At 39.9% G+C, this 14,110-nt stretch overlaps 1 protein-coding gene across 1 annotated transcript in view; it reads left to right on the forward strand.

Annotated features, from left to right (window-relative positions):
- The window catches only part of LOC111146247 (S-adenosyl-L-methionine-dependent tRNA 4-demethylwyosine synthase-like), a 204,297-nt gene that overhangs the window by 87,850 nt on the left and 102,337 nt on the right, over positions 1-14,110 (forward strand). The window contains exon 11 of the mRNA XM_022501708.1: positions 9,111-9,220. Within this exon, the coding sequence (XP_022357416.1) occupies positions 9,111-9,220 (110 nt within the window). The remainder of the gene's footprint in view (positions 1-9,110; positions 9,221-14,110) is intronic.

Raw genomic sequence — 14,110 nt, forward strand, 5'->3', positions numbered from 1 at the left:
CTCTTCTAAACCCTCCCTAAGATTCTTGACAAGAGTAATTGTGTGTGTGTTTGCTTTTGTTTCTGTTTTTTTTGAAGGCCAAGATTCAAAAGAAATAATGGGATTTAGTGGGTGGTACCTCTTCCTGTGTTACCTGTTTACAGCCAGTAGTGCAGTCCTTCAGTTTCTGAGGCACTAAGTTTACCCAGGTGTTAATTTTAATTTTAATTTTTTGAAAATTTATTTATTTATTTGAGAGAGAGCGGGAATGAGCAGGAGGGGCAAAAGGGAGAGGGAGAGAAAAATCTCAAGCAGATTCTGTTGTGACCCAAGCCAAAACCAAGACTCAGACATTTAACTGACTGACCACCCAGGTAGCCCTACCCAGTTTTTAAAAAAGCAAATGATATACTTAATGAAGTCATTAATGAGATTTTAGAGAAAAGTAAGTGGAGAGATTTCACTAACCCTAGCTTCTGACAAAGAAGTACTAATACACTCACTTTAAGATTAGAATCACCATCTGTCTCAGTTACAAATAATTTAATACACATGTTAGAAAAGGCCTAGAGAAATAGACTTAGATGCTTATGTGAATGTTTTATTTATCTTTATTTCATTTTACAGGTTCTTAAAAATAGCCTCTGATCCTCAGTTTCCTAACTGTTAAATAAAACAATAACACCTTCCTTTCAAGGTTGCTCTGAGGCTTAATTGCTTGGGGGAGATGATGCATGTGAAAGCTCTTCAAACTGCCCTATGATGTGCAGATGCGAGTTTTCCCTAATGAATTTCTGTAGCTTTATTTGGATAATATGGGTAGCAGATGGTTATAGATAGATAAAATATTATTGCTCTATTAATTTTCTGGAGTTGTTGAGTGCTATGTGTATAGATAGCCCAGATTTACCAGTTTGTCTCCTGTTTCTATTGATGTAAGTGAAAATTTTGTACTTTGAAATTTCAAATTCAGAGTTTTATGTGTCTTGAACAAATAACCTGATTACAAAACTGAGCAAAGGATCTGAACAGAGTTTTCCAGAGAAGATATACAGATGTCCAATAAACACATGAGAAGGTAATAATAGTCCCAAGTTGGGAGGTGCCTGGGTGGCTCAGTGGGTTAGAGCCTCTGCCTTCAGTTCAGGTCATGATCTCGGGGTCCTGGGATCGAGCCCCGCATCCGGCTCTCTGCTCAGCAGGGGGCCTGCTTCCCCTTCCCCCTCTGCCTGACTCTGCCTACTTGTGATCTCTCTCTCTGTGTCAAATAAATAAATAAAATCTTAAAAACAATAATAGTAGTCCCAAGTTGGAAATAAGTGAAATACTCATCAACTGATGAATGAGTGAACAGAATATCCATCCAGTGGAATACTACTTGGAAATAAAAAGGAATGAAATACCAATGCATAGTATGACATGATGAACCTTGAAAACGGGCCACTAAGTCAGAGAAGCCCATCACAAAAAACATAAATAGTATGGTCGTATTTCTTTAAAATACCTAGACTAGAGAAAGCTGTGGAGACAGAAGTAGGTCAGTGGTTGCTTGGGGCCTGGGTGGATGTGTGGGTTGAAAAGTGACAGCTGAGAGGAGCAGGATTTCTTTTGGGGAATGATAAAAATACTCTAACATTGACTCATAGTGATGGATATACAGCTCTGTGAATATACTGAAAGCTATTGGATTGTACACTTTAAATGAAATTTTGTGGTATATAAATTATATTTCAATAAGGCTGTTAAAAAATTTTTGCTTGAGGGATACCTGGTTGGCTCAGTTGGTTAAACATCTGCCTTCAGCTCAGGTCATGATTCCAGGGTCCTGGGTTCGAGTCCCACATCGGGCTACTTGCTCAGCGGGAAGCCTGCTCCTCCCTCTGCCTCTGCCTGCTGCTGCCCCTGCTTGTGCTCTCTCTGTCTCTCTCTCTCTCTCTCGCTGACAAATTAATTAATTAAAAAAAAAAGAAAGTGACATTTCCACTCATCATAGAAAGTTAAAAAAAAAACGTTTTGCTTGAGTAGTAAACATAAGTTTTAAAAATATATTTTAATGTAGTTTGAAAGGTCATCCTTGTATATAGCAAAAATGCAAAATGTATAATACCGTGAAAATTGTCCTCTTTTCATTCTTCTCTTCTTGTCGCTTAAGTTTTCAGAGATATGCCACACACCTGCGAATGGCTTTGTGGGTGTGTACGTGTCTTTGTTTACACGCACACACAAGTGGCAGGATGCTTTACAATATTCTGTGTCTTGCTTTTTTTGCTCCCACTTTGAGAGATTTATTCATATCAAAGTGCATGTGGATTCAGAACCAGCTCTTAATCTGCCAAATTAAATCACTGTTTGGAAAGCAAGAAAGAAATATGTTTAAAGGGCCTTTGTCTTTAAAGTAATTACTAAGGTCTGTGTCTTCCACAAAAATTTCCTCCTCCTTTGTATGTAATAGGATTGTCATATAATTTTGCTCCAAAGTAGTATTTTATCATTATTATTGCTGTGGTAAGAACACCTAACATGAGATCTGCTCTCGTCACAGAATTTTAAGTGTACAATACAGTATGGTTCGTTGTAATATAGTCTAGCAGCTCTCTAGAACTTGAATCTAATGTAACTGAAACTTTGTATTTGTTAAATAGCAATTTTCCATTTGTGCCTCCTGTAGCCCCTGCAGCCACCATCTTGCTGTCTGCCTCTGTGTGTTTGACTCTTCTGTAGACTCCGTCTAGGTGGTATCGTGTGGTGTTTGTCCTCCTGTGGCTAGCTTATTTCGTCTTAGCATGATGTCCCCAGGTTAATCCATGTGTCACATACGTAGGGCAGGATTTCCTTCTTTTTTAAGGCGGAATAGTATTCCATTGCATGTACGTACCGCATTTTCTTTATTCACACATCTCCTGCAATAAACATGGGAGTGGACGTCTCTTTTTGAGATTCTGTTTTTTTTTTTTTTTATATTTTTGTTTATTTATTTATTTATTTGACAGAGAGAGATCACAAGTAGGCAGAGAGGCAGACAGAGAGAGAGAGGAAGGGAAGCAGGTTCCCTGCTGAGCAGAGAGGCTGATGCGGGACTCGATCCCAGGACCCTGAGATCATGACCTGAGCTGAAGGCAGAGGCTTAACCCACTGAGGCACCCAGGTGCCCCTTGAGATTCTGTTTTTAAATCTTTTGTAGAAAGACACAGAAGTGGGATTGTTGTATCATGTGGTTTTCTCTTTTTAATTATTTTTAGAAACTTACAGACAGCTTTCCATAGTGGTAACACCATTTTTCCTTTCTAATAATGCATAAGGATTCTAATTTCTCCATATGCTTGCCAACGTGTATTATTTTATTTTATTTTTATTATTTTTTCTGATAATGGCCATAGCAGTGGGTATGAGATGATATCTTACTGTGATTTTGCTTTGTATTTCCCTGGTGATTCATGATACTGAGCATCTTTTGATATACCTGTTGGTCATTTGTAGGTCTTCTTTGGAGAAATGTCAAGTCCTTTGGCCATTTTAAAATTGAGTTATTATTAATATTATTTGCTGTTGAGTTAATGGGATCCTATGTATATTTTGGATATTAACCCCTTATCTAGTTTGTAAGTATGTGCACCTTTCACAGGTTACCTTTTCACTCTGTTGTTTTTTTTTTATTTTTTTGATCTGGATATGCTTTGTTGTTTGTTTTAAGGCAGATGAACTTAAACTGTTCCCCTTAATTTTTTGATGTCCTCTTTTTGCTCTGGTAGAAGATAAACAGCAAATAAACAGATCTGAAGAACAAAATCTTAAAGAACTGGTGATTAGGTGGTATTGTGTGTGGCAATATTATCAATCAGATATAATTGAAATTGGTAGAAGTTTTATCTAAAATTATATGCATAAGATCAAAAAAGGAGAGAGGGAATAAATAATATTAACTAATGAAAGATGATATTTGTAATTATAGATGTCTCAAGGATTTAATCTTTTAATTAGTTAATATTCATTAATTTATTAACTAATTAATCAATATTTGAAAATTTGGAAAAATAAAATTCCTTGTAAATTTATTTATTTTAATACATCTATGGAGTTTAATCAGATTTTACCAGTTTAAATGCACTCATTTGTGTGATGGGTGTATGTGTGTAGCTCTGTACAATTGTATCATCTATTTAGAATTGCATATCTAAAACCACAATCAAAATACAGACCTTTTCCTTTTTGTTACCTCTTGATAGCTACACCTACTCTTTTGTCCCCCCAGCTCCTAATCCCTGGAAATCATTAGCCTGTTCCCATTTTCTAAATTCCTTGTAAATTTAGATTTTCAAAAGGATTTCAAGAAGAATGTCATTTTGAGTACTTCTGTAATCACTATAGTAATGGAATCAGTAGTTACAAACCATTATCTGAAGGAAACCAGACGTAGATGGTTTTATAAGTAAGTTTTAGCAAACATTCAAGGAAAAGGAGTTCTCCAGACAGCAAAAGGAAGAAGGAACACTTGTAAAATAATTTTAAAAAACTACTATAACCTTGATACCAGCCCAGAGAACAGCATGGAAAACAAAAATTGCAGTGCACTTTCACTCATTAGTACTGGTGTAAAACCCTGAAGAGCACATTAAAATCCGGAGTCGGGGCACCTGGGTGGCTCAGTTGGTTGTGTCTGACTCCTGCTTTGAGCTCAGATCGTGATGTCAGGGCGGTGAGATCCAGCCCTGTGTGGGGCTCCGTGCTGAGGTGGAGCCTCCGTAGGATTCTGTCTCTCCCTCTGCCTGCACTGCGGGGGGGGGGGGGGGGGGGGGGGGGGGGGGGGGGGAGCACTCCAGGCACTCTCCCCTCCCTCCTAAAACAAAACAAACAAACAAAGAAACAAACAAAAAACCCAGAGCCCAGCATCGAAAAACAATGAAACAACGACGCATCAACAAACAACAAAAGACCATAGTCAAGTTGGGTTTAATTTTTTTAAATATAATTTTTTTCTTTTTTAAAATTGAAGTATGATGAACGTATAGTATTGTATGACTTTCATGTGTACAGTATAATGATTCAACAATTTTTTTTTAGAGTGTGATCATGGGGGGAGGGGGCAGAGGGGGACGGAGAGAGAGAATCTAAGCAGGCCACTATACCCAGCATGGAGCCTGTAGTGGGACTTGATCTCACAACCCCGAGATCATGACCTGAGCCGAAATCAAGAGTCAGAGGCTTAACCAACAGTCACCAGGTGCCCCAAGTGATTCAGCAATTTTATACATTACGCAGTGCTTGTCAAGATAGGTGTCTTTTTTGTTGTTGTAGCTGGCTGTGTAATTAGTACTCCACTGTACAAATGTTTTGCATTTTTATTACCTATTTTGGACACAAGTTATATCAAGTTGTGAATCAGTATTGAGTATGAGTACTTCTTTCCTGTGTTTTCAACGAGGGTTAGTGTTGCAAGGGAAGAAAACCTTTCCTTATGCGACAGGTTGTGTGGAGAGTTCTGGTATACCCTTCATTCGCCTTTCTGTAATGCTAATATCTTCCCTGATGGTGGGACAGTTATGATAACCAAGAAATTAACATTTCTTCTCAATTGCAACAGATAAAATACTATTAATGAAACTGGAGATGTTGAGATTTTGCCAGATTTGCCATTACTGTTCTTTCTAAACCGTTCGAGGATCCACTCTAGTACCCTACGTTGCTTCTAGTTGCTCTGTGTCTGTCTTCTCCAGCCTGTGACAGTCCCTTAGTTCTCCTTGTTTTCATGGTTTTGACACTTTTGAAAAATACTGGTCAGGTATTTTGGAGAAGGTTCCTCAATTTGTATTTGATATATTTTCATTATATATTTGATATATTTTCAATATATCATTTCATTATCTATTTGATATCATTTCATAATTAGAATGAGATTATGGGTATTTTGTGTGAAGCAGTAGTGTTCTCAGTACATCAGACCTACCGGGGTGTGCACACTTCAGTTTGTCTTATTCCTGAGGACGTTCAAGGTAGGGACAGAAGTGGTTTGTTTTTGTTTTGTTTTCGATCTAGCTTTTGGATATCGGTTGTTCTAGCACCATTTACCGAACGGATTATTCTTTCTCCTTTGAATGGCCTTTGCGCCTTTGTCAAAACTCAGTTGATAACATATGTTGGGTGCGTTTCTGGTTTCGTTTGTCTTGTTGATCTGTGAGTCTCTCTTTGGCCAATACCACACATTCTTATGTGTAATAAAGACAGTTGATTTTTGTGTGTTGATCACATATCTTAGGCATTTGGTAGGCTCCCTTACTAGTTCTCATTAGTTCCAGTCTGTTTTTTTTTTTTATGTAGATGAACATGTCATTTGTGAAGAGAAAGTTTTATTCCCTTTTCTGGCTGGATTTCACTGACTAGGATTTACATGTTGTCTAGGAGTAGTAGAAAGGACGTTCTTACAATGTTTCAGATATTAAGAGGAAAACATTCATTCTTTCACCATTAAGTTCTGACATTAGCTGTGAGGGTTTTTTTTTTTTTTTTATCCCCTTCATAAAATTAAAGAAATTCCCTTTTATTTTTAATTTGCTGTAAGTTTTTGTCACAAATGGATGTTGAATTTTATTAGATGCTTCTGTAGAGTGATTGATTTTTGCCTTGCTATTGCTGGGATAAATTACCTGGTTGTGACACATTTTCTTTTTCACGTGTTCCTGCATTCAGTTTGCCTAGGGTCTTTATTTGTATTCCTTTTTTAGGTTTCTGTCTCTGTTCATGGAAGGTATAGGTCTGCAGTTTTCTTTATAACATCTTAATGTGGTTTTGTATTTGAGTGATGCTGGTCCCATATAGTCAGGTCTAAGGGTGTGTGTGTGTGTGTGTGTGTGTGTTTTCAGATTTATTTATTTATTAGAGAGAGAGAAAGAGAAAGGGAGTCGGGGAAGGAGCAAGAGAGACAATCCCCAAGCCAACTCCAGGCTGAGCACTGAGCCTGACGTGGGGCTTGATCTCACAACGCTGAGATCATGACCTGAGCCAAAACCAAGAGTCAGACGCTTAACTGACAGAGCACCCAGGCACCCCCATTATTTTTTCTTCAGGTCTTATGTTTTAACCTGATAATATCCTTTAACTGGTGTTGAAACTGATTGTCAGTATGGTTCGATGAAATTTTACATTTGTTGTTTTCTAGTCTCTGTGTTGTTTCTCATTGTCCTGCCTGCTCTCTTGTTAATTGAGTATTTTAAATGGTTTTATTTTATGCCCAGTCTTGACTTACTCTTTATAAACCTTTAAAGTGTTTTAGAGATTCTCCTGGGGTTTACAGTGCACATCTTCAGTCAACCAGAGTCTACCTTCAGATGACACACCACGGCATGTGTAGTGTCAGGATTTTACAACAGTGTTTATTATTCCCCTCGACCATCTTTGGCTTTTGTTGGCATAACTTTTACGTAAGTTATGAACACACAGTACATCATCACTCTTTTTTACTTACACTGTCAGTTATTTTTAGGGCAATTAAGGGTAAAAAAGGTAAATATTTTTTCCTTTTCCGCCCCCTTTCCCAGTGCTCATTATTTCTTCGTACAGATTCAGGTTTCTGTCTACTGTATGTTTCTTTAGTCTGAGCAATTCCCTTTAACATCTCTTGTAATGTAGGTTGTTGAGAAGGAAGTCTCTTGGATTTTGTGTGCAAAATTTTCCGTTTCTGAAAGATACTCTCACTGGGTGTAGAATTCTGGTTGATGAGTTTTGTTTCCGTTAGGCATGCTTCTCAGATGTGTCGTTGCCGTTTCAGCTGTTTTCTGATGAGTTGTCACATGTAATTTTTGATCTCCGTTCTCATGTAATGTGTCTTTTTTCCCTCTAACTCAAAGATTTTCTCAATATCTTTTGTTTTCATCATTTGGATATGGTATTTTTAGGTTGTTTTTTATTTTTAAAATGTCCTGGTGGTTCTGTGAGCTTCTTGGATCTGTGTTGGTTTTTCATTGTCTGTGAAAAACTGTTAGCGATTATTTTTTGACTATTTCTTCTGCTTCTTTATCTCTGCTTTCCTTCTGGGATTCCAAGTATGTGTATCTTGGGCCTATTCTTGTTGTCCCCCAGCTCTTGGATGCTGTGTCACTTTTTTCCCTTAAGGGAAAGAAAGAAAGAAAGAAAACTTTGTTAAGAAAGAAAACTTTGTGTTTTTGTTGGCTGATTTGCACCAGTCTCCAAGTTTTTTTTTTTTTTTTTAACTCTTTGTCCTCAGCTGTTACAGCTGTTACTGTTACGTCACTGCTGAACCTGTCAGAAGCCCGTTTTTTCATATTTAACATGTTCTTTGTTAAAATTTCCATCTCTGCTGAATTTACGCATCTCATCTTCCATGTTATCCACCTTTTCTGTTAGGGCTTTTAACATAGTAATGATTGTTGTAAAAATTCCCCGTCACATACTTCAAGCACTTGTGTCAGGAGTTTGGTTCTGCCGACTGCTTTGTTGGAAATGTGTTGTTTTTCTGTGCCTCCTATTTTTGTTGTTTAAAGTCAGACTTCTTAGCTATTACGTTAGAGACTGAGGTGCACGGCGTTTCTGTGTTTGGAAATCAGTTCACCTTTCCCTTCTGCTTGGCCTTTCTCTTCGGAGTTGAGGTTCATCGAGTCTGGAGCTGGGCTCCAGTTGAGACTTGCTGTTTCTGTGCTAACTCGTTCTACCACTGGCTTTAACATCCCATTAGGCGATGCCGGACGTGTGGCCTGGGGGCTGCTGTGACAGTTTTCTCCTCATGCCTCATCCATCCTAAGCTGTAGGTGTTCAGCTGGGCTGCCTCTCAGAGGGTCAGTTACTGTGGTTTTGGACCTCTTCCAGGAATATTGTTAGCATTTAATGGATGCTTGTTAGCCTGGTGGTGGGTGACTGAGAGGACAGGTCGCGCATTTCTGACTGTCCTGTTAAACCTCAGTCTCAGCCAGGCACTTCTCCAACTAACCTTCTCTGCCAGAGCTCATGAGCTAAGCCAGAAAACACTGCTTTAAACAGCTAAACTCTTAGGGGGAAACCAACCCTGATGTTATGACTTTATGGTTTCATTGCTGTGACTTTATGGTTTTACTGCTACCACATAGTAGATGACGGGCTGAGATGTCACTCCAGAGTCCTTTAGAACTCTTGCCTCCTCTTCTCAGGCACCACACCAATCCAGTGGGCACCGAGTGGCGGTGGAAGATGGACCAGCCTGAAATGATCCTAAAGGAAGCCATTGAAAACCATCAGAGCATGATTAAGCAGTTTAAAGGTATTTATCTGCCCTCTACAAAGGAATGCTAATTAATGTGACTTAAATTGGCTGAGGAGTTGCCTCTTTGACAGGATTTTGTTCCCACTGGCAAATTTTCATATAGGGAAGTGAAAACTTCGTAGAAATATTACATGCATTTTGGCTTTTTTGGTTTTTACTGACAACTTTTATGTCCCATATGATGGAAGAACTAAAAAAATTTCATTCAGAGCTTAACAATTTAGAATATTGCACACTTAGCCTGTAAGTTTTGCCTGGGAGCGTATCCTCATCCTTCCTAAAAATTCTTGATATTGTTCTATCTTGGTAAGCACAAAGCAGCATTTAATGAATGGACAGGAAAGTTTAGATCATTGGAAAAATCTTAAATATTATCAGTAATGTAGTATTGGGAAAGCATTTTTGATTAAATGACTTGTAAAAAAGAAGGATTCTATTAATATCATGTGATCCATAGTATTGTGAAAATTTTGCCACTCAGAATTTCTAGAATTTCCTGATTCAGTTCTGTTTTATATTAAAAGGTATATACTTTACTGGAGGTTACTAGTTCTCAGGCTTTAGTGAGCATCAGAATTATCTGGAAAGCTTGTTAAAACAGATTGCTGGCTTCCTTTTCCAGAGATTGGTTCAGTAGGTCTGGAGGTGGGGCCCAAGGGTGTGCATTTCTGAATCTTTGCAGGTGGTGTTGATGTTGTGGAACTGGAGACCCTGCTTTGAGGCCCATGGCTGCAGATAGATACGGTGGACTTACAAAGCGTTGGCTTTCTAGAGTGATAGCTGCCTATGCTGAACTGAAATTTGTTAGGTTCCCTGAGAAATCCGTGTGTCTGTCTCCACCTACCACCTGGAAGTCCTTCTCTCCTCTATGTTCCTTTTCTTTCGCTATGCAACAGTAAAAGGCGAATCTTAACCAAGGTTGTGTTGATAGAGACACTTTTGTGGTGCTAACTTCATATGTGGGAGTCCTTATAAACCCCAGTAATTATCATTTTGAAGATCAGATGATTCTTTTATGTGAAGAAATTTGTCAGTTCACTCCTTCTTGAGATTAAAGCACTTCTGATAAGCTGTGTGTGTGTGTGTGTGTGTGTGTGTGTGTGTGTGTGTGTGTTTAAATTTATAGACCCCTCAGCCCGTGTCTTCAGGTCTCAATAGACACTGGCTGGGTGGCCTATAAATTTGATTCAGTCGTAACACTCTGGAGGTAGCACCAGGCCGCACGGGGTGAGGGTTCAGGCCTGTAAGACTGCCCCACGTCAGACCCCGATCTCCAGTCCGGGTTGTTCCCTGCACTTCTGAGTGACCGGTTGTAAACGGCAGATTCCTGCTACCTTCTGTTCAGATATGATTAATTTATTGGAGCGGCTCATGGAATGCAGAGAAACATTTATTTACACTTAGTGGACTCACCAATTTCTTATAGAGGGTTTTACAGAGGATTCAGAGGGACGGCCAGAGGAAGAGGTAACGTAGGGGAAAGTCTGCAAGCGCAGGAGCTTCTGTCCCAGTGGACCTGGAGTGCGTCACCCTCCTGGCACATGGAGGCACTCACCAGCCTGGAAGCTCAACTCCTACTGCTCACGAGTTTTTAATGGAGCCTAATATGGAGCCCTTCTCCCCTTCCAGGAGCTCGGTGTCTGTGATTGAAGATTCCAGCCCTCTAATCGCTTGTCTCTCTGGGGACCAGCCCTGTCCTGAGGCCATTTAGGGGCCCTGAGTCACCTCATTAGCTCTGGTGTGCTCCACAGGGGCTCCTTCTGAATGACCAAAGACACCGCTTTCACTCAGGAGATCCCAAGGGTTTTAGGAGCATTGTGCCAGGAACCAGGGCTGAAGACCAAATATATAGCTTATTATAGCTCCGTTATTTCCTACGAGAAATTGAGAAAGGTAATGCAAATGCAGATTAATCAGTAATGATTTATTAAGGATAATCAGTCAGTAATTACACCTTTATTTTATTCTTCACGAGTTTTCTAAGGAATGTGGACCTGTGCAAGTTTGTGTGTGTCTGTGTAAGTGCGGACTTACTTTTGTACATCTGCAAAGATGCTGATAAACATTTAAATGTGAATCTTGACTTCTAGTCTCAAGCACTTTTTTTTTTTTTTTAAACAAATTACTTTTCTCTTTTGTGGATAAAGCAGTGCCTCTTATCAGCGTTTAGGAAAATTACATGAAACTGGTGAAGAACCAAGTTTCCACATTCTGGTATCTGACTAGCAGCACTCGTCGTTGATTTGGTTAATACTGATTATTGATCTTCAACAAATCATGTGCCTTCTTAAAAAACTTAAAGGCAAAGTCTTGTTTTCTTTTGGATAATGTGTTGGTCAGAGTTCCCCGGAGAAACAGCAAAATGGGGTGCGTGCATGTGCGTGTGTGTGTGTGGAGATGGAGAGAGAGATGATTTGGGGGACAGGCTCACATGATGATGTAGGTTTGGAGTAGACCAGTTGCTGGAGACTTAGGGAAGTGTTCAGCTCCAGAGTCATGTCTGCTGGCAGAATCCTTCCTTGTTCGGTCAAGGTCGCCTCTGTTTTATTAAAGCCTTCAGCCGATTGGATGAGAATCACCTGCCTTACAGAGGGCAATCTGCTTTCATTCAACGTTCACTGATTTAAATGTTAATCATCCAAAAGACACCTTCTCAGAAATATCCAGAATATTGGACCAAATATCTAGGCATTGTGGTTCAGCCAAATTGACACATAAAATTAATTATCACAGATCTTAATATCAGAACCAGGCAAATGCCAGTAATTTATCTTCATATTCTAGTAAGTTTGTGTTGCTTTAGTGCTTAAGGAGCCCATTGTACCGTTTAGTGATGGGACGAGATGTCTGACAATGTGCGATTCGCTGGCAGCTGGCGATCTCCCTGCGTGATTTGTGTCCCAGCAGTTTGTGTGGGGACGAAGCAGGCTGAGGAGGAGGCGTTCACTCTTGCATTCGGAGATGTCCTTGATGCAGGATGACAATTTGAGTTTTGGTAGTTATTTTTCTGACAGGAGCATTTTTGCAAATTCACTTGAAATGGAAATCAGTGATGAATAAATCATAGGGCTGACTTTACTCATGTCAGTAGTGTGTGTTAGGTGAACTCAGGGAGCCCTTGTTCTTTGTTGTCTGCCTCGCCTGTTTGAAGGGCTGGTCCTGTGCAGAAGGTGGATCTGATTGGCAACCTCGTACTTACTTTAGTCTGTAGGCATCTCACACGGTTTGTCGTTAGGTTCCCATGTGATAAGAAACAGAAGAGCTTTAAAAAATATATATGTTGTCTTATAGGGGGAAGATAGATAAAGGATTGGAGAGAGAGAGAGAATAGAGCCTGTCTGTGGACAAGTGAATCCTGAATTGGGGTTAAAATGCCTAAGGAGAGGGAACGACTCCCCGCCCCCATTCAACAATGACTGTCAACTTCATTCTTTTTTTTTTTTTTTAAGATTTTATTTATTTATTTGACAGACAGAGATCACAAGCAGGCAGAGAGGCAGGCGGAGAGAGAGAGGAGGAAGCAGGCTCCCTGCTGAGCAGAGAGCCCGACTCGGGGTTTGATCCCAGGACCCTGGGATCATGACCTGAGCCGAAGGCAGAGGCTTTAACCCACTGAGCCACCCAGGCGCCCCTGTCAACTTCATTCTAGAGTATTTACTTTGCCCTAGTAATTTCCCCAAAGGATTCTTTTTTCACGTCTTAATTACTTGACATAGTGTTAACCACGTCAGCACAACTATTCATTTATTTATTTATTTATTTATTTATTTATTTATTTATTTATTAAAGATTTTATTTATTTATTAGACAGAGATCACAAGTAGGCAGAGAGGCAGGAAGAGAGGCAGGCAGAGAGAGACAAGGAAGCAGGCTCCCTGCTGAGCAGAGAGCCCGACGCGGGGCTCGATCCCAGAACCCTGGAATCATGACCTGAGCCGAAGGCAGAGGCTTTAACCCACTGAGCCACCCAGGCGCCCCACAACTATTCATTTAATCAACAATAAATTTTCCACAAGGGTTTTCAAGTTGGAACTGGTTGACCTTTGTACACCAACACTCGTCAAAGTGCCAGAGCAGTTCTTCTTTAAAGTAGTAGACGTTGTAGAAAATGGGTTTCTGTTGGAAGGTGTGCTGGGTGTAGGCACGTGGGCATAAAGGAGCTCTCATTCATTGTAGTTTATGTTTTCACGAAGGGTGAGAGCTCTCTTGGTCTTCAGTGTTTGGATCATGGTAACTCTTTGTTAATGCTTTTTTTTTTTTAAGATTTTATTTATTTATTTGACAGAGAGAAATCACAAGTAGGCAGAGAGGCAGGCAGAGAGAGAGAGAGAGAGAGGGAGGGAGGAAGCAGGGTCCCTGACGAGCAGAGAGCCCAATGTGGGACTTGATCCCAGGACCCTGAGATCATGACCTGAGCCGAAGGCAGAGGCTTAACCCATTGAGCCACCCAGGCGCCCTTGTTAATGCCTTTTAAAATTTCATTCCAAGCTTAAACAAAACATTACTTTTTTGAAAATCTGTCTTATTGCTATAATAATTATAGTAAACCTGGGTGTGATATTATAGTATTAAAAGAGAAAAACCTCTAATTATTGAAGGATGAAATACATAATTTGTAAAAATTCAGAGCTCTTCTACAAAACTGGTGGTAGTCTGCAGCCCTCAACAAGCACGTGAATTGTTTTCTTTTAAAAAATACCACAATGGGGGGCGCCTGGGTGGCTGAGTTGGTTGAGCAACTGCCTTCAGCTCAGGTCATGATCCCGGACTTCCAGGATTGAGTCCCGCATCGGGCTCCCAGCTCCTTGGAGAGTCTGCTTCTCCCTCTGACCTTCTCCTCTCTCATGCTCTCTCTCACTCATTTAAAAAAAAAAAAAAAAAAAAAAA

Source organism: Enhydra lutris, unplaced genomic scaffold (genome assembly GCF_002288905.1).
Source record: "Enhydra lutris kenyoni isolate GAN:26980312 unplaced genomic scaffold, ASM228890v2 scaffoldscaffold13, whole genome shotgun sequence".
Taxonomy (NCBI): domain Eukaryota; kingdom Metazoa; phylum Chordata; class Mammalia; order Carnivora; family Mustelidae; genus Enhydra; species Enhydra lutris.